At 47.7% G+C, this 19,094-nt stretch overlaps 1 protein-coding gene across 2 annotated transcripts in view; it reads right to left on the bottom strand.

Annotated features, from left to right (window-relative positions):
• The window catches only part of FLNB (filamin B), a 71,023-nt gene extending 56,939 nt beyond the window's left edge, over positions 1-14,084 (bottom strand). The window contains exon 1 of one of the 2 annotated variants that reach the window (XM_054639891.2): positions 13,719-14,084. In XM_054639891.2, the coding sequence (XP_054495866.2) occupies positions 13,719-14,067 (349 nt within the window). In that variant the 5' untranslated portion in view covers positions 14,068-14,084. The remainder of the gene's footprint in view (positions 1-13,718) is intronic. The other variant, XM_054639890.2, reaches the window with a different exon arrangement.
• Positions 14,085-19,094: the final 5,010 nt, after the last annotated feature.

The raw sequence follows: 19,094 nt of genomic DNA, 5'->3' as shown, positions 1-19,094 counted from the left end.
AGGTCTCATCAAGGTCAAAAACCTGTCTTGTTCCTGCAAAGACCTCCCAGAGGCTGGCAGAGTCGTTAGTGTCGTTCTGTATCTCACATTAATGAATGAATGTTCCCAATCTTCAGGGCAGGGGATAACAGGAAGGTCCACCCTCAGGCACCTCAGACACTGGAGAGAAAATAATTGGAAGACAGGGCTACAAAAAACAAAAAAAAACCCCAAAAAACAAACAAATAAATAAAAAAAAACCCAAAAACAAACAAAAAAAAAAGATGCCTCAGCAAGACCAAAGAAGCAATGTAATAATGCAGAGGTTTCCAGGCACCAAAGTGACCTCTGTGCTACTAACAACGTGTTTATTCACACTGGGGGTAGGTCAAGATAGTTATATGAAACAGCATGTAAAATCTTGCAGAGATAAATGAGCCTATTCAGATAGGGCTGTCTAACATCTCCTGTGTAACAGACGCCAGGCACAAAAGCTGCAAGGGTTGGACTTTGTGAAGCCAAAACCAACACATTTGAAATTATCAGAACTGATTACTGTTTGGGGAAATCCTTGGCCACAACATACACCAAGATTCAATTTTTCCATTTGAAACCAGAATTGCTACACTGACTGTGATTCACTGTGCACAGGGCTGTTCAAAGGAAATCCCCATTCATGCAGCCCTGCACAGCTCAACCCATCTCCGCTCTGCACTGCAGCACCAAAGTACTGAGGATTGGAGCACATTTTGTGGTTTGGGGTAAGTAACACATCAGAAAGTAACCTACCAGTTACTTTAGCTTTACAAAAGATTTGTGGTTTTTCTCATTTTTGATCATGTCTGATTCTAAGCACCTAACAGCACTGCTCTATGCAGGCTTGTTTTGAAGCATGTAAGCCCAGGTACCATCCTACAGATGCTCTGCAGCTTAATGACAGAGTTGATCCAGCTATCACTGTCCAACCATTTCCCTGAGAAACAACAGGCAAGGTAATTAATTTTAACATGCTCTGCTCAGTTTGGCTGGGGTAGAGTGAATTTTCTTCACAGTAGCTGGAACAGGGCTGGGTTTTGCATTTGTGCTGAAAACCATGCTGATAACACAAGGATGTTTTTGTTACTGCTGAGCAATGCTTACATAGCATCAAGGCATTTTCTGTCTCTCACCCCACCAGCGAGTTGGCTGGGGATGCAGAAGAAATTGGGAGGGGACAGCAGATCCCCAGTGACTCAAGGGATACCCCATACTATATAACACCATGCTCAGCACAAAACCAGAAGAGAAAAGCAGGGGGGACATTTGGAGTGATGTCACCTGCCCTCCCCAGTAACCATTACACATGGCAGATGGCTGAACACCTTCCTGACCATAGGAAGTGGTGAATAAATGCCTTGCTTTGCTTATTAAACTGTCTTCATCTCAACACACGAGTTTTCCCACTTTTACTCTTCCAATTCTCTCCCCCATCCCACAGCAGAGAAGTCAGTGGGCAGCTGTGTGGGGCTGAGTTGCTGGCTGGGCTTAAACTATGACATGTGCAATTGTACCTTCAGTGCAGATTGGAACAGGCACTTTGGAATTACCCCCCAAATGTGAATTTCATCAGTTCATTTTGACATTCAGACATAGTACGCAACACAAACACACAGCACCAGAAGTAGCCCAAAACCCACACACCCCAACACCAGAACCGTCCCACCAGGCCACTGCCCTTCAGCACTGCTGTGATGATGTGAAACACCTAAAATGACCCCTTATCCTGTCTTCAAGCTACAGCCATCACCACAGCATTGCCATGTGAGTGTCAAGCAGGAGGGGGTGACACAAAGCCAGGCTGCTTTCTGCAGCTGCACACTGAGCAAGGATGTGCAGGACACAGTCACTACAAACACATGCATGGCCTGGAAAGTATTGCTGTTTTTCCATGGCCATTATGAAGGTGTCTTCAAGCTTCTGTGCATAAGCCAGCTAAATTTAATTCCCCATGAGCTTTCACATGCACACACCTACCCTCTACTCCCCTGGAAACCATGACTAGCCCTCTCCAAGAAGGAATGGGGTTGCTTTCATCCTGAAATTCCAATTCTTAAGTAAACAATATTGTGTGCTGTATCTTGAAGAAAAAATGCTCTCCCCCTCTTTCTGGGGAAACAATGAAGAGGGAACACATTTCTGTATGCTTGTGCAACACAGTAAACACACCTCCATCTGCACATCACACCGGGCTCTCCCCTGCACCGTGTGGATTTGAGCCCTGTGTGTTTAACACCCCACACACGACAGCGCTGTGTTTATACAGTTTCAGCTACAAGCCGCTAACATAAGGAATAGACGCTTGGCTGGAGGCCCAGATAATTCATCCAACTGTGGCAGCCACTATCAGACAGACCTCTTCTGAGAGGAGCTTTCATGAGCGGAACACGGTGCTGAGTCTGCGGAGGCACAGTGTACACAGGTGGTCTCCAAGCACCTTAAAGAGGACCAGCTGGGATTAATGGCACAGCCTGAGCACACATTAGCCCCAGCTGTGTGACACCCGCTCATGCAAACCATACCCCCATACCTCCCACCCAAACTCACTCCCTGCACTCACCAAAGCTTTGCTTCAAATGTGTGCGTTTTGCATGGCCCCAAATAGTCCAAGTCCCCATCTCACCCCAGGCCCCAGAACTACCCTCCTGTGCTGTGGTCCTGTGCCATGCCAGGGCTCTGCTCAGGGGCCATCCTGTCACTCTCCTAGCAAAACAGAGGCAGGTCTGCTCATCTGACACCATCAGCCTAACCCAACTTAGTCAGGAGCTGCTCAGCCATAACAGGCTCTGGCTGCTAACAGTTTCCAAACCAGCCAGTGCTCAGAGGGATACTACCTTTCCTCTCAGAGGCTGGACTTCAAATCCTCCAACTAAAGGCTTCATACAAGTCTTTCCAAACTTCACAAGCTTGCAGATCTCTCCCTAGTCTTCAGGGACAGCACTCCATCACACACAGGCTGACCAAGAAGGGTGCAGGCAATGACCCAAATCCAGCTGCATGATCCCATTTTTAATCTGCAGTCTCACACTGTTCACATTTGCAAGTCTATTGTATTTCACATTTTTAACACAACACTAAAAATGTAGAGCACCGGCTCCAGAGGCAATTCTTCTAGAGCTGGAAAGAATAGTTGCAGCAACTTCACAAGCTACATTGTTCTGTCTGATCTCCCATACCTCTTCCAGGTACCTACCAGGTTTGATGCAGGGTTAGACAACATTGTTTTTTAGCAATTCCTCCATTTCACCCTGAAAAATGTTTCCTGGCGTACTTTTACATCCATGCAGCCCCAACAAGAGTCCCACAGGTGTTTACCTTACTCCCAGAGGAAGTCTGGGCTGCTTCTTTCAGCTTCTACATTTGAGCTTAAATACTGCTGCTAACCAGGTACTGCTTCAGAAGTCTGAGTTACTTTTCTTACAGGAAGAATAAGAAATATACTGCAGCTTGTTAAATCCTATGTTTAAGTAATAAAGCTGGTTAATTTAAATATTTGCACTTCCTCTGCCTTAGGCAGTGGTTTCAACCAATAGCTGCAGCACTGTGTGAAGCAGCTCATTTTTTCCTCTTCGCAAATAAAACCTTTCAAAGGGACATAGATTTATTCAGTTATTTATCTATATCAGAAGACATATTTCTTTACTCAAACACCAAACCCAGAGCTAGGCTACAAAGCCACGGTAAAACCTGAAGTGTTGAAGTAGGGCTTTATGCCACTAACTTCAGTGGGCTTCCCTGTTTGAATAGAGAGTCAATCAGCAGAGCTTTCCACCCAGGAAATCCCAGACATCTCCACTGTTTACAGGGACTGAACTAGCAGCTCCTCATCAAGTCTCCCGCTCATAGTGCTTTCACAGCAAAGCAAACCTTCTCCATGACACAACCCCCACAGAGTAGCTCCAAACTGCCTCTTTCAAGAAAGCAGTAGATTGGGATATACTGCAGTGAGAATCCCAATGGCAAAGCAGTTAATTCTATGGGACAAGGTCTTTGTAATACTCTTGTCCAGGAGTAGCACATGCTTCTATCCCTATAGCTGCAGAAGTCTGCAAGTCATTAGCATGCTCAGCAATGCTCACTGAGCAGCTACAGATCATCCAGTGTGACAGCACCATGGGCATGCTGAGCCACCCTGCTGTACATGGCTGCGAGCTGAATGCAATCAGTGTTTCTTCACTCGTGTATTTGGAGAGAACCTGGACCACTAGAAGACTACCTCAGGCTCTTCTATGTTTTTTGGAAGCAAAAAACATTAACTGGCCACCTGGGAGCTGCAGGCACACTGCAGCTTGGGGATCTGCAGGCACTCCTGGATCACCTGACTGTGGCCTCCCACCAAGTAGACAATTCACTTGGTCACTAGCACTTTGACTGAGCTATCCCTGCTCCTGGTCAGGACTCAGGTTAGGCCAGAGAAGTACTATTAAGTACAGGAGCTGGTTTATCAACATGCAGCAACCTCTGCAAGCTGGGGTCTTCTCCAAAGCAGCTGTATTGGGCTGTGGCAAGTTACCCTCCTCCCTTTGGCCACCCAAGTTCAATGTCAGTGTTCAGTTGTCCAGCACATATGCTGCATCCTCTGTTAAGAGCATAGAACTCACGTAAGTCAGCACTAAATAGCACAGGAACACATGATCACAAAGTACTGAGAGCATTAAGGTAGCACCACCATAGAGGGTCCTCCAGTCCTGGTTTAAAAGCCTCCATGTCTTAGTCCTGACTTCTGACAGTAGCGGTGTCCAGCACTGGTGAGCTCCAGCTGTGGCACCAGAAGTCACTGCCTTTTTAAACATCATCACAAATTTTCCTGACAGTCATCAGCCTAGATTTTCTGCTTCTTCATAGCTGCATTTTTACTACATGCCTAAAAGAGTTACCAAAAGCAATAATCCCCAGAGACAGCTAAAGCTGTTTCTATTTGACTTTTAATTAGATCATTGATCTTGCTCTAGCAGTTACATGAGCTATAGGATATTTGCATGCAACCACACTAGTAATCAACAGCCGGAACAGAACTGAAACACCACGATTAACATCCTGAGTCTTCCCACAGATGGTATTTTAAGTCTGCCCAGACATTAGCTTGTCCCCCACAAGGGATTTTGGTAACAAGCCATGTCTGGGGAAGTAACAACTGCCCAGAGAGCCACTGGAACTAGAGTGACATCAGCAAACAGCAGCCCTTCAGGAACATCCAGGTGCTGAAGGAGGCTCAAAGATGCCTGGACTTCAGATTATTTGGGAGACCAACAAGCAGCATTACGTCTAGTTTCACAGAGAAACTACAGAAATTCACTGTCTAGCTGTGATGGTGAAGCAACATATGATACCTTGCACCATCAAGATGACAGTTAGACACCAATTTTGTTTAGCAAGCCAGCATTTCCTGTTCTGTAGCAAGGACCAAAAGCAGAGATAAATCCAAGATTTGTGTCTCACACCATGACAGATACAAGGTGTATTTATTATACTGTCAGTTCCCAGTGTGGAAGATATGTCAAAGATAAATGCAGGACCCTGCACATATACCCCAGTTCAGGCTCTTTGTTCCTGTAGTCTGAGACTAGGGAAACCTGCTCTTATCATTCACCTTATAACAAAGGAAGGATCTGTGCAACGCTAAAGCTCACCTCCAAGATGTACCCAGCATGTTTTAGCACTGAGATTTAAATTAGTTCCAAGATCTGGCTTGCCAGTATTTGCCTATGGAAAGTCCACTAAAACTGCTGCACCTACTACTGCAAGGTCGTTGTGAGAAAAGGGAATGCAAAACAGTTAATTACACCAATTAAAGGAAACACAGATAGAGCAAGTCAGTATCTAGCCGAGGGGAACAGCATTTCCTCTTCTGTGTTTGAATAACCTTCAAATGCACATATCATGGGTGTTTGCCTTCTGCTGCAGGGCCCCAGAGCAGACACAACATACTGTACATAACATAGCTCACCACTTGCTCATGTTGGGCCCACCAACTACAACAGTGCATTTTATGTAGGCTCAGAAATGCAGAATACATTATCTCCTTACAAGAGAGGCCACAGACTAATCAAAACCAGTAGGCAGCCACAAGCACACAGGGTAGCCCAAAATTGCTGTGGGCTGTGAGGTGCAGAGGAGAGCAGCCACCAGCTTCCTACCCCCAGGTCAGGCTGGGGCAGCCCCCAGGGCCAGACGTGCTCACAGCCCCAGTGCAAAAGACAGGAGTTGGCATTTCAGAGCAGCATTTAATAGCTCAGACCAAAGCTCATCACACAAGTTTCAGCACAAAAAGTGTGTGGAAGCACATCAGTTGTGTGTGGACTAGCAGTTGCCTCCAGTGCTTTCAGCTGCTGCTCTGCAGCAGAGCAGCCATGCAGAGGGCTGTGGCCAGTGTTGCAAATGCCTGCACCCCACCCAGGCAAGCAGGATGCAGCAAGAGCCACCCCAGCAGCATGGGGAGACAGAGGGCAGCTGACAGCCTCTGCTCAGCACAGCACCCTCACCATGCCAGAACCAACCGCAGCAATGTGACAGTGGGACGTGCTGCAACAGCCATTGCCCAATTTGCCCCTCTCAGCAGGCAGGCTGAGTGTCTGTGTGGCAGTCTGTGCCCACCTCACCCTCAGAGGAGCCATCATTTGGGAACGGTGCTGCCACGCAGCCTGGCCAGCTCATGCCACAGTAATTCAATGCTCTGACAAATAAATGCGTCATGATTTACAGCATGGCCTGAAGCGAGGGAGAAGGAGCCACAGCCCATGATGTCATTGCAGCCCACAGTCATTTTTGTGCTGTTACTGGGTAACGTTGGCAGGAGAGCTCATGCAACCTGCTGCTGCTGTTAGATGAAAACAGCTCGTCCCTGTGCAAGAAAGGCACTGCCTGGATGGTCAAAGCTCCGCCACTACCAACTCACCAGCCTGATCAGTAAAACTTGCTATATTTCAGTGACCCAGACAAATTAACTCTGAAGTATCGGCTGAATTTATGCTTTAAAGTAAGAGATTGACTTCTGTATTTACTGGTTCCTTCCCATTAGTTTAGTTGTCTACTTCTCCAGGTTGTAAGGAACAGCAAAGGGCCATCACCTGACTCAGAGGAAGCATCCCACTAGTAACTAGACAGTGCAGCTGCTTGTGTGGCCGTTCTTCTCAGACACTTCAGAGAGACACAGCTGTTTTCTTTCAAGGGCAGTATCAGCAGGAGGTTCAAAGAACTTCAACCCATCACACCAGGGGAGACAGGATTCAGCTACTCCACCCTCTGCTCACTCACAGGCAGCAGCCCAGGGCAGTGTCTGCTGCCTTACTCACCACAAGGGAGGATGTACCAGGCAACCCTTGCTTCCCCAGGAACTTGGGCAAAATTTCATTTGGCTGCTGTTTTAAGTGGCCTAGCCTGTATTCACTGACACAAAAAATCCAGTTTATTTTTGCAGTGGTTGTATCCCAGTTACCATGTACAAGAACAGTAGGAACTAGACATAGCATACACCTCACTGTGGATGTTAGACTTCAACTGCTTACAGCAGAATAGTGCTTACACAAGGATTTGCAATCCATTAGGTGAACCCAAAGCCCACCACAGCAGATCAAATCCTCACTGTGATGTACTAGATATTATGTAGGCATCTTCAAAATTCAAGGTTAGCTGCAGGAGGAACAGAGAGCCAAGGGAGGCTGACAGACAGGTTAGAGACCACATCAGAGCCCAGAAAACCATCTGGTTAAGATACAGCATACACTTACTGCAAGGCTTTTGAGTACAGAACTGGGATTTATCTCCTAATGATGACCTAGAAGAAAGTCCTCCCTAATAGATTACAGAGCACGAGTTCTTCCTTAGAAGGAACACAAACAAGCAGGAGTGCAACTACACAAACTTTTGCCTTGTGGGGAAAGAAAATCTTTCACCAAGTCCCCAGAAGCAGAACCTAGGGGGAAAAACTCACTAGAGTTTCATTGCACAAATCCAAATAAACAGGCAGAGCTTGCTTAGCCCATTGCACAGAACCTTAGATCTCAGTGGACTCAACTCTGAACCCGAGATCAACTTCCCAGGAAGAGCAAGGGTAGCTGTACTCACCCCGCCCAGTGGGGGGGTGCAAGAGGGTCGGGTGAGTATCCACGTTTACCACACACAGACAGACAAGTACAGCAATCGAGAAAAGATACAGAAGCAGCTAGCACAAGTTTCACAGACACAGCATCTTCATGAAACTGCTACTCTTATTCCTCCAAACACCACCTAAACACACATACTGTTCACCCACCACTTTTGACCATTAGCAGGAATTCAGCGTGCAGCAAGCTAAGCAGTGCCATATAGTGAAAGCTGTACCTCACTGCTCAGATCTCCTAACAAGGGTAGGTGGTGCCTTCCCCTAGTCTTTTCTACATATATTTTGGGTTTGAGTCTTTCCACAGCAGTTAACATCCAGCTACACAGCACTTCCTTTCTCTGGCAGAGACACTTGGTATATCCAGTTCCGTTTTTCTTGCCACATCCAAGCTGATGGCAGCTACCCACCCCATCTACTTCCACCCACCATCACTACCATGGAGCACTCCTCCTCCCCATGGGTGGGTACTCTAGAACAGGACCCACAGTACTATCAGAGGACACAAAAAAGCAAGAAAACCCCACAGGCACCTACAGTTTGTCTACAGAAAGCCTGGCTACATCACCAACAGCCAGAGTCATGCTCAATGCTTTGTAAGCAAGAGCCACTGTGACAGGCTCTTCAGGCACACTGGTACCACACCAGACCAATTCACTGAGCTCTGTGTCTTTTTTACTGTAATGACTTATGACTCAGGTGACATATTCATGAGCTCTCTATCATGCCAGGCAATCAAGGAAGACAGGGCCACTTGGTGCTGGTGGCAGGGACCTGGTAAGCATCACAGTACAGCAGAGGTTTGTTCACTCCAGCATAACCAGCAAAACACTTTTGCTCTGGTGTGCTTGCTAAACGTGGATTAGTGGTCTAAACCTAGCAGACCCTTGTTCAGGACCCAAACTAGCTGCTCATCAAAGTCTTTTTCTGAACAGCAGAGAGAAAACAGAATTCTTCTGCAGCCTGGGGGATTCAGAGACCATTGTTTTACTTCCCATTGCTTGGAGCAGACACAGAACAATGCTGGCAACATCGCAGCATGACCACACACAAGGCTAACCACATTCTTAGGTTACAGTTGTAGGCTAGAAAAGAGTTATCCTAACCCATTTAGATTTAAACGTCCTCATGTAAGTCAATACAGGACCAGGACGTGGCATTAGAATAAGGAGCAGTTAAGTTAAGAGTTCAGTCCATCTTGAATAGCTGGCATAGCCTTCAGTGCCTTAAATGAAAAAGCTGTTTAGCACATTAGTCTAGCTGGCCCTAAGTAATTTTACTCAAGTTTGATCACTTTACAAGTTTCCGCTCATATGTAAAAGAATGCAAGAACAGTCTGTGTAAGCTACCTTAAAGTCTCCTGTAACTTGGAACTCAGTTCAGGCAAAGGCACTTTTTCATTACACCAGCAGTCCAACCACTGAAACAGAAGGTCCTGAGCAGACCAAGTACCTTCCAAAGCTGAAGCCACCTCCAGCAAAGAGGTCCATTGCACATCCATCAAAAATTATTTTCAAGGGGAAGGAGTGTCATATTTCCAAGAAGCAGAAATCTGCTTCCAAGACACACTGGATACTTTCCAGAAAGCAGCATCCAGGGAAGTCACAGATAAGTGGCAGACAAAATGCAAGCGTATTTTGACTAACTCTTTAGGATGTGTTAATAAAACATTGAGTGAGACAAAGAGCCCTTAAATGTACACAGGCTGAAAACACATTTTCTTTTTTCAGTTTTCAAGGACCTAGCTCTAAGCATTACAGGACAACACATTTACTGTTTGACAAGAGACTAGTTTTCCCTCTAGAAATGTACAGTTTGTTTTGTCACTCTTTAATTTATCAGCAGCATAGGGAAGAAAGTTGGTTTTCAACTGTTTTCCTAAAATGAGATTTCTATAAGGTCCTCAGACTCACGGGTCTTTCACCTTAAGCACTCTATAGACCACAGTGTGTGCATCAGGTACTTGATCATTAATCAAAACCCCACCCAATGCACAGGCTATGTTTGGTCAGTACTCCTGCAGCTGGGATATGTCACCACCAAACTCACCATGAGGCAAGTACCAACTGACCATGATTATAACCCCATCCTCTCCTCACCCATCTCCTTCCTGGCATAGCTGAACTCCCTGCAGGCACTGCAGCAGGACACAGGATCACCACAGAGACAAATCTGTAAACAAATCACACAGCAGTAGCCACGGCCAGCAGTGGATCCTACTGCCATGGCACAGACATGCCACTGCCCATCCACTGACTTTCACTGCCACTTCACATCCTGCCATTGTGAGGCAAGCCAGGTCAGCTCACTTACCTGGTGAAAGTGCAACCTGGCAGAGAAACCACATTTTTCAGTTCACTCAATCTGACTGTAGCAGCCCAAGACAGCAGTTTTACCCAACAAGGCAGCTTGGCACCCATCCTCCCTCTACCAGTGACACAAGGCTGCTGGATGAGCAGTGGCCATGAGAACACTGCCAACAGGTACTGAGCAGCAGAGTTTGCACCTAGGACCTGCTGGCTGCAAGCCTGGGTGCAACTTGGCAGGGCTCACCCCAAAACCATTTGCCAGGCTTCAGGCTCCCAACTCCTGTTTCTAAGCTACATGAGTTGACTCCTGTTACCAGTTACCAGGGTTGCTAGGGACAAGCTCAATGCCAAATTAGCTTCAACTCCCCTCCCTTCTCTGCTAAGCAATCTGTAGAGTCGATCAGCCCCTTCACCCTTGTGCTCTACATTCCTGGCATCCTACTCCCAATGCCTGTCATGCAGCATGCCACTCAGCACCCAGGAATTTGCAATTATCTCAGTCTAGCAGACACTGAAAAAGGCTAGACTTAACACTTGTTAACACTTGAGCAGCACAGCAGCCACCTCACTTTGAGAAGGCTCTGTGAAGTCACCTCCTCTCACAGCAGCTTTTTCAGAGCATTCACTCCCATCTTTGCTGGATGGCACAAAGCACCTACATGCTTCATGGTCTTTTTTACAGTAGATCATACATACAGTCAATTTTGCATTGAAGTGGAGACACTTCATGCCTAGAAGAAAAGCTTCCTGAAACTAGCAAAAGACTTAGAGCAGAGACTAAACAAAGGGTAACAGCAGCAGGAGAGGTTGGGCTTCTAATGCGCATCCAGAAAGGGTTGTGGTCAAACACTGTGTATAGGCAGACTTATTTTAAATAGACAAACACTGAATGCCAAAACCTAGCTACTGAAAAGGTTTTTAAATGTGGTTGTAGTACAGCAGCAGTAGCTGAGCCATAACACATGGCTTCCAAAATGTTCCTGGAAGTTAAATAATAACTGGAACAGGCACTGCATCCACTTAGCAGAGGTCTGATGGCATTATTAATGCCAGAAATCCAGCAGGCGCAGCTGTCAGGTTTCCCCAGTTGATTTGGCTCAGAGTTGGCCCTAAACACCCCAGGCCCTAAAGACCAACCTGGTCATAAAAGTTCTCCACCTAGAGCCTTTACTAGTTGTTTTTTTTTCACTTCAGCTCCAGGGTCTGCAATGGCCCTGGTTTTGTTCAACAACACAAAAGAGACTAAACAGTAGAAAAAAAAGAAATCCTCAAGGTCTTCAGAACCTGCAGGGGAAAACACACCAAGGACAGGTAGTGATCCCAGTGGACACTGCATCTGCAGGACAGGTGCCAAGGGCTTTGGCCCTTCAACCCAGCAGAGCACTGCAAGGCTCACTCAGAATGTCTTTTTTGGAAAGGGCATTCAGAGTGTTTTTTCAGGACAGGCTCAGTTTATCCAGGACTGTACAGTAGGGCTCCTGTGCTACTCCTTGGCTCCAGCTCAGGTGGCAGAGCACTGATGGAGCTGTACACTCCTTCATGCAGAGGCTGGGATATGGCAAAAGCATTAGCAGTCACAGTCATTCCATTCTCTCAAAGCTTCAAGTTTTCTCATGGGTTTTGGGTTTTTTAAATTTTATTTGGTTTTTTAATAACCAACACAAAGCAAGTAAGCTTTAAAACAAATAGACGTGTCTTAAACAATTACAGATACCCTGCAGTTCAGCCTAACCACGTAAAGGAGCTGTGCTGCTGCAGCAGCATTTCTAGAATGGAAGTCACTGAAAGCCAGACCTGACTGGAGCAGCCTTGATCTCCCAAGCCCGTCACCCTCGGGAAGTTCCACAGACAAAGAGGAAGGCAGCTGGAGCAACAACATTTTTCTAGGGAAAACAATACAATAGGAGGGGAATGCTGGCTTGGTGTTGGAGCTAGTCCAGCACCTGCCACAGAAAGGTGAGCTCTGATGTTAGCAAAAGCTCAGCCCAGGAATCAGCAGCTGCAATTCGAACCCCACTGAGTGCAAAGGGACTCCATCTCTAAGTAAATAATTAGCACCAGCTTCATTCCCAGCTGCAAGTTAGCTGTTCTGCCCAGGAGGACAATCAGCTACTTGGGACCCACAGTCCTCACTTCTTGTACAAAGCCGCTTTTACACACTAGCAGAGGGGAAGAAGAGAGTACTGAGCTACAGGATTCCAGACAGGGCTAGGTCTCCCCCAAACTGGAGAAGTTTCTATTTTCTTGCTATTGTAGTTAAAGCCTTTGAAGAGAAACAGCTTTTACCTTGGCCAAGCATTTTAGACAACTGAGGAGAGCTACACTCTACAAATTCAGCTGTGCAATTCATCGAGGCCAGAATCATCAGGAAGCAGTAGTTATAGTTATCTGGCAAAGAGCTAGAAAAGGCATTCACATTCCTTCCCAGAGATCTCTCAGGCATTCAAATTACTGCTTTACAGACTACGTTATGGCCACACCTGAGCTATTCCCCAAACGGTCACCGAATGCATTCCTGAGGGATCATCCGCAATCCAACGTGCATGCCAGCAGCCTTCATCTCCAAACTACCAGCTATCAACCAACTGTACGCCCCAGTACGGCACAGGCAGGCAAATCTCATGCCAGCCTAGGCGGCAGTAGCTCAAAGCACCCATTCCTGGGCTTAGCAGGGTTCCTTGAACATTTCCTGCCGTAACTTATCGCAGCAGAAAGACTGAGGAGAAAGTGCAATCCTGTTCAAAAGTTGCAACTGTGCTTAGGCATCAATGCTAATCTGAACACTGGCATCATCTACCGGGCTGTGGTGAGCAAAGTCTCCCCAGTCTCCTATCCTACCTACGGCTTCAGCTATTTCTGCACAGCCGTCAGAGTCTGGCTCCAGCACCGTGCCGGAGCCCAGGTACGCCCAGCTGGAGCAGCATCGTCCCGCCGCACACCCCTGCCGGGCTGCGGGAGGGGTCAGTGCCTGGAGGAACTGCCTGCACAGGGAGAGAACACGCTCCGGCACTAGGTTTCTTCAGGAAAGACCTGAAAGCAAAGCTTCACCTATGAAGCAGTGATCATGAGGCACGCTGAGGAGGACAGGAGCTCACTGCCAGCCCCGACAACCTGGCTGTGGGGCAGCCCCACGGCACACCCAGCTCTTTAAAAACAGAAGCAACAGAAGCCCCTCAGCTTCCGAGCCCGCAGCCCCCACTGAGCCCCGTCACAGCTCCGCCAGGCAAAGGTCCAGCGCAGGAAAACACACAATTAAACGAGAAAACAACAAAACGGCCCGCCGGAGACGCACTCACCGATGGAGACCAGCTTGATGCTCTCCCGCTCCAGGAACTCGAGGGCCACCGAGACATTCTCCAGCTGCATCTGGCGGAAGGTGGGCCGCTGGTGGTACTTGCGGTACATGCGCTTCTGGCTGAGCACCTCCAGCAGTGCGATCAGCCGCAGCCCGTCGCTCAGGTCATGCTGCAGATTGCCGATGCGCTTATTGACGCAGCGCAGGTGCTCGTTACACCAGCGGGTGAAGGTGTTCTGCTGGATCCGCTTCCAAGGCGCGTCCTCCGCCAGGTCCTTCTCGGTGGCGGGCATCTCGCCGTCGGGATCGGCCGCTCTCCGCGCGCCCTGACCCCGCGCCTGCGTGCTCATGGCCAGCCCCGCTCCGCCTCCTCGATCCGCTGCGCTCCGCCCGCGCCCCGCCCGGCCGCCTGCGGGGAGGGAGGGAAAGGAGGGAAAGGAGGGAGAGAGAGATTGAAGAGCGCCGCGCTCAGCGGAGGCCCCTCTCCTTTTCCTGCTCTCGCTGCTGCTGCTGCTGTCGCCTCCCCCGCTACCCAACCCAACCGTTCTGCGCGGCCCCGCGCCGCCGCCCGGCCTTTATCCGCGGGGAGCGGCACGCCCTCCGCCCCATCAACCCCGCGCCCCGCCGCACCGTCCCGCGGGGGCCGGCCTGGGAATGGAATGGGATGGGATGGGCGCGGCTCGGCTCGGCTCGGCTCGGCCTGGCCTGGCAGAGCCCTTGATGGACCGGGGACCACCCTGGGCCGACACTCACCTGGCCGAGGTGCCGGGCGGGGCTGGGGCGCGGCCCCCAGGAACGGGCAGGAGCGCAGCTGGCCTGGCGCTGGTGCCCGGTGCGGGTGCAGCCCCCTCGCCCCACAGACAAATGAAACCCGCAGTAGGACCAGGAGCGCAGCCCCCGACCCACCCGCACACCCCCCCCCGCAGCCGCGCTCCGGCGGCGCAGGTCAGGCCGCCGGCCGTGTGACGGCCGTGGGTGGGTGACACCTCTCGCCCGGCCTGCAGAGCTGTGCAGGGCGGCCGGCAGAGCCGGGGGTCTGGGCTGGGGGGGTTCGGTTCTGCACAGCCCGCGCCGGGAGAGGCTGAGGGTGCTCCCACGGGGGGCGATGTGGCAACGGGACGGCACCTCTGTGCCGACACACGATTTTATCGGCCATTTGAAAAATAGAAACCTCTAAAAGCAGTCAATTACGGTTCGAATTCTCGGGGGGTTCTTTGCTTTTCCCCCTAATTTTGTGACATTTCCTGGCGCGCCACTCCCTGCTGACATACGAGACTGTGACTTGCCGCTGACTCATTTGATGACAGCAGAGTCAATAGAACTACTCCAGCTGCCTTGCTGCAAACTGAATTTTTGGAGGTCGCCGAGACATCTCATGACACTTACTGGGTCCCTGAAAGCTGCGGTGAGGTGTCCCTGCGTGTGCCTATCCCGAGGGAAGCCTGTGCCCACCCGCTCACCCAGCACACACTTACGGTCTTGGCTTTTCTACCAGGAGCTGCTCCACTGATCCAAGCGAAGTGTGTCCCTGTCTACCTATTTACATCAAGTCTGCCACTCTGAAAGCTGCAGGTGTCTGTCAGAGAAAACAAATCCATTAAAATACAGTCAATAAAGTCTTATTTAATTAAATTACTATAGTAATTCTCAGTTAGAAAATTAGAACACAGATGTCCAATTATTTTCTTTCAAGGGTGTTATTCTAATGCCTTCACTAAACCATCACACCATAGTTTCTCTCCAGGGACCTAATAGATCCTTCCCCCAGAATAATTTATTAGATGCATTTTTGACAATAAAGAAAGAAGCAAATATAAACACAAGGTAATGTGGGAGTTATGTCTAAACTTCCATTGTTCCCTAATCAGCATTGCCTCCTGTTTTAAAACTATCAAAGAAATCAGAGATGAGATTTAGTATACTGAAATGTTGAAGTGTATCTCATGGCACAGCAGCCACTGCCCTTTCCTCAAATTACTGAGCCAAGCAGCAGGAAGTTGCTTTTATTATTCAAATAAAAGCTGACATTAAGTGAGAGCTTTTATTTACAGAGCAAAACCAGTGCAGGGCATAGAGATGCTGCAGCCAGGGTAGGTTTTACCTCTGTGAGAAGCTCTGCTGTCAGCGCAGGCTTGTCCAGCCCAGGGGAGAGCAGCCTGGAAACATGGAGCTGAGCCTTTTCTCAAGGACCTTTCTCCCATCATCCTATACTTCATTTTTTAATAGATACTAATTGCTTATTGACTTTGGCCTGGGCTGGGACTCCTTAGCAACCATTCCACATCCGGATTAGCTGATTGCTTATAATATTTTAATTTCCTTTCCTTTTCACTGCCACACCTAGTAATGCACACTCTTCAATATCATTTTGTGACCGTGCCATGCTGCAAGTTGAAGCTTCAGCCATTGTTTTTTCTGTAACAAAGGCAGTGAATAGGAATTACACAGGAAAAAGACAGAATTAGTACTAGGACCTCTATTTTTAACTTACATATTTTGCTAAAATTTTCAATAAAAGTAATTTTTTCCATAGACCCAGCAAAGAAAATGTTCAACCCAATGATATACTGTGCCATGACATGCTCTGCACACATAAGGACAGTGGTTTCTTTGAGTGGTTTTCCACCACTTCATCCATCCATCCATCCATCCATCCATCCATCCATCCATCCATCCATCCATCCATCCATCCATCCATCCATCCATCCATCCCAACAGAAGCACTGAGGCACAAAACCAGATGTGAAGTGCTCAACAAAACTCTGGCACAGACCTGCAAGCCCAGCTCAGCCTGTCAGACTCAGGTCAAGGGTGGTGGCACAGTCGAGGCTGTTGCTGTTGGGACTATGCAGGGTTGGTGGGGTGCTGATGGTCTGGATGCAGCAGCCCATGTCACAGCTGCCCTTCCCAGCACATCACAGGGCTTTGGATCAGAATCACAGGATCAGAATTCAGCCTTTTACATCCTGACTGCTTTCATGATTATTGCAAAACAATGACTGCTTTATGGGAAGAGAATGAAAAAAGCAAAATAATTTCTGCTCTGAGGAACAGTTCTTGCTTCGTTCCTTTCTTCCCAGTCACAGGTGACCCTCACAGCTACAGTCTGATCAAGATTTCTGGTTGATGGGAAGTGAAGAGGGGCAGCCCCTGCCTGCACAGCACCTCATCACCTGCACAGGTGACAGAGATCAGGAGAGCTGCCCTGTCTGGGACCTGCCTGGCCATAAATGTGATATCCAGCTGTAGCAGCAGCTGCAGGGCTGGCCATCAATGCTTGGTCTCATCTACTGATGAGAGAGTCCCTCTGTACTGCTCTGTGATCAGATTATTCTTGGGGTCACGTTTGACCTGAAAAACTGTATTTCCTTTGAAATGAAGTTGGAAGACAGTTTAACAAAAGTGAACCTGTGTTTCATCAGGAGACAGAGAAATAAAAACAAGCTAACCCATGAATCTGTACTTGCTGAAATAACATCTTGGTACTGTATATTATTACAAATGAACTAATGTATGCCTTGCAGAAATACCTTATGTGCATATTTATATGGGTAGATATTTGTGTGGATGTATGTATATAGGCAGAAAGAGAGGGAGATTTCAATACTATGCTCTGGGGTGGATACTTTTTTCTTTTGATTTGTCCTGTATGACAAGGATCTTTCCATTCCATTCTTCCTTTACCCGCTAGACACAGATACAAGGAAGGAAGAACACTGTCATTGTTTTCTTGGTTACAACTTGTGTACAACTCTTTAAGCAGTTGTACACAGCAATGGGTTTTTTTCACTATTTTAAAAATACTCTTCCTCTGTGGTAATTCACTGCAAGGCTGAATTTAAAAAGACCCTTGCCATTAGTTTTTTGGAGCATACTAAGAGCAGAGGGAAATGGCAGTTCTAACACTGGCTGTTTCATTGAGGAGAAGTCTGTTGAAGCCTGGTTTTGCAGAAGCAGAAGGGTGTGGGGTGTGGCAGCATGGGCCCTCACTGACATCAGTGAACTGCGCATGATAGGGTGACTAATGAAATCAGGTCTGTTTCAGGGTAATCAACTTATCACAGTCTCATGTGATGATATGTTCTTGGATTTCTCCAAGTCATGGGCCATACATGAGAGATCCCAGCCATTTGGGACACTGTACATGCTCTCTGCTTGACACATTGTTCAGCAACAGATTGCTTTGATTTTAAGAGGACAAGGATTGGAATTACTCTCAACTGTTAATCCAACATCTGCACACTTTGCTTACAGCAGGAATCGGCCATGGCTGAGCATTCAAGCTGAGTCTTTGCAGGTAAAAGGACTTTTCTCTGCCCCAGCAGGTCGTGCTTGTTATCACCTCTCTGAGATTTCAGTGGTGCTGCTAATACACAAGGAACAATGACTTTTTTTTTCCCCACTACAACTAACGCCACACAAGTGACTTTGAAGATGCATCATATCTCAGCAGAAATGTGTGGTGAAAAGCCAGCAGGATGCTTCCATCTTTTCCAAAGGTTTCTGTCAAAGCAGCAGCACACTGAACGTTTGTACCCTGAGGCTGTCAAACTTTTAAGTTGTCAGGGTGAAGGCTTGGAAAAAGAATAACTGGGCTATAGCACCAGGGTAGCTTTAGAAATTTATCAGGAGATTTTAAATATTTATAATTTTTTAGCACATAATAGCCTTATCCAAACACAGGACAGCATTGTGCATTAAAACAAAAGCCATGCATAACAAATGCCATAAAATAAATTGTAGCACATTCAAGCCAGTGTGCAGATGCTAATCCTCACATCCCCACAGGGCAGCTCATCCACTAACCCAGCACCCAGCCAGTAACACTAAAGATCCAGCAGCTGCGGCTCACAGTAGTTAAAGGTTTGTCTTTTCCGGCTCACAGTAGTTAAAGGTTTGTCTTTTCCGAAGCCACAGGCACTGTAAGTCGAAGGGATTTCATGACTAAGTGACCATAAATGGCATTGCTGCGCAGTTGGCAGCACCGAGCCTGGCTCAGCATCACAGCCGGGTCCTCCCAGCCTCCCGTGTCAAAGGTTTCCAAACACACTGCACATTTTCTTCACACATTACCTATTTACTGGGTTCTGAAGGACAATAGAAGTGTTTATTCTCAATTGATGAAGTCATCATTAAACCTCTCCTTTTGTTACCATGATCTCTACGAAGTGAAGCCAAACTAAGCCATTCAAGTTGAAGCATGAATCAAATGGATTGCATCATATGGATTGCACTTTCCTTATTCAGCAGCTCTATGGAAGGCAAAGAAGCTCTGCATTATACAGATATTGCCTAGGACCTTGGATACAACTTGTTCTGAGTTTTTCCATCTTCTGTTTCCTCCTCTGTTATCCAAGGAAGACAGCAGTATGAGCCT

The sequence above is a fragment of the Agelaius phoeniceus genome, chromosome 11, assembly GCF_051311805.1.
Source record: "Agelaius phoeniceus isolate bAgePho1 chromosome 11, bAgePho1.hap1, whole genome shotgun sequence".
Lineage (NCBI taxonomy): Eukaryota > Metazoa > Chordata > Aves > Passeriformes > Icteridae > Agelaius > Agelaius phoeniceus.
This window is presented reverse-complemented; position numbering and strand designations above follow the sequence as displayed.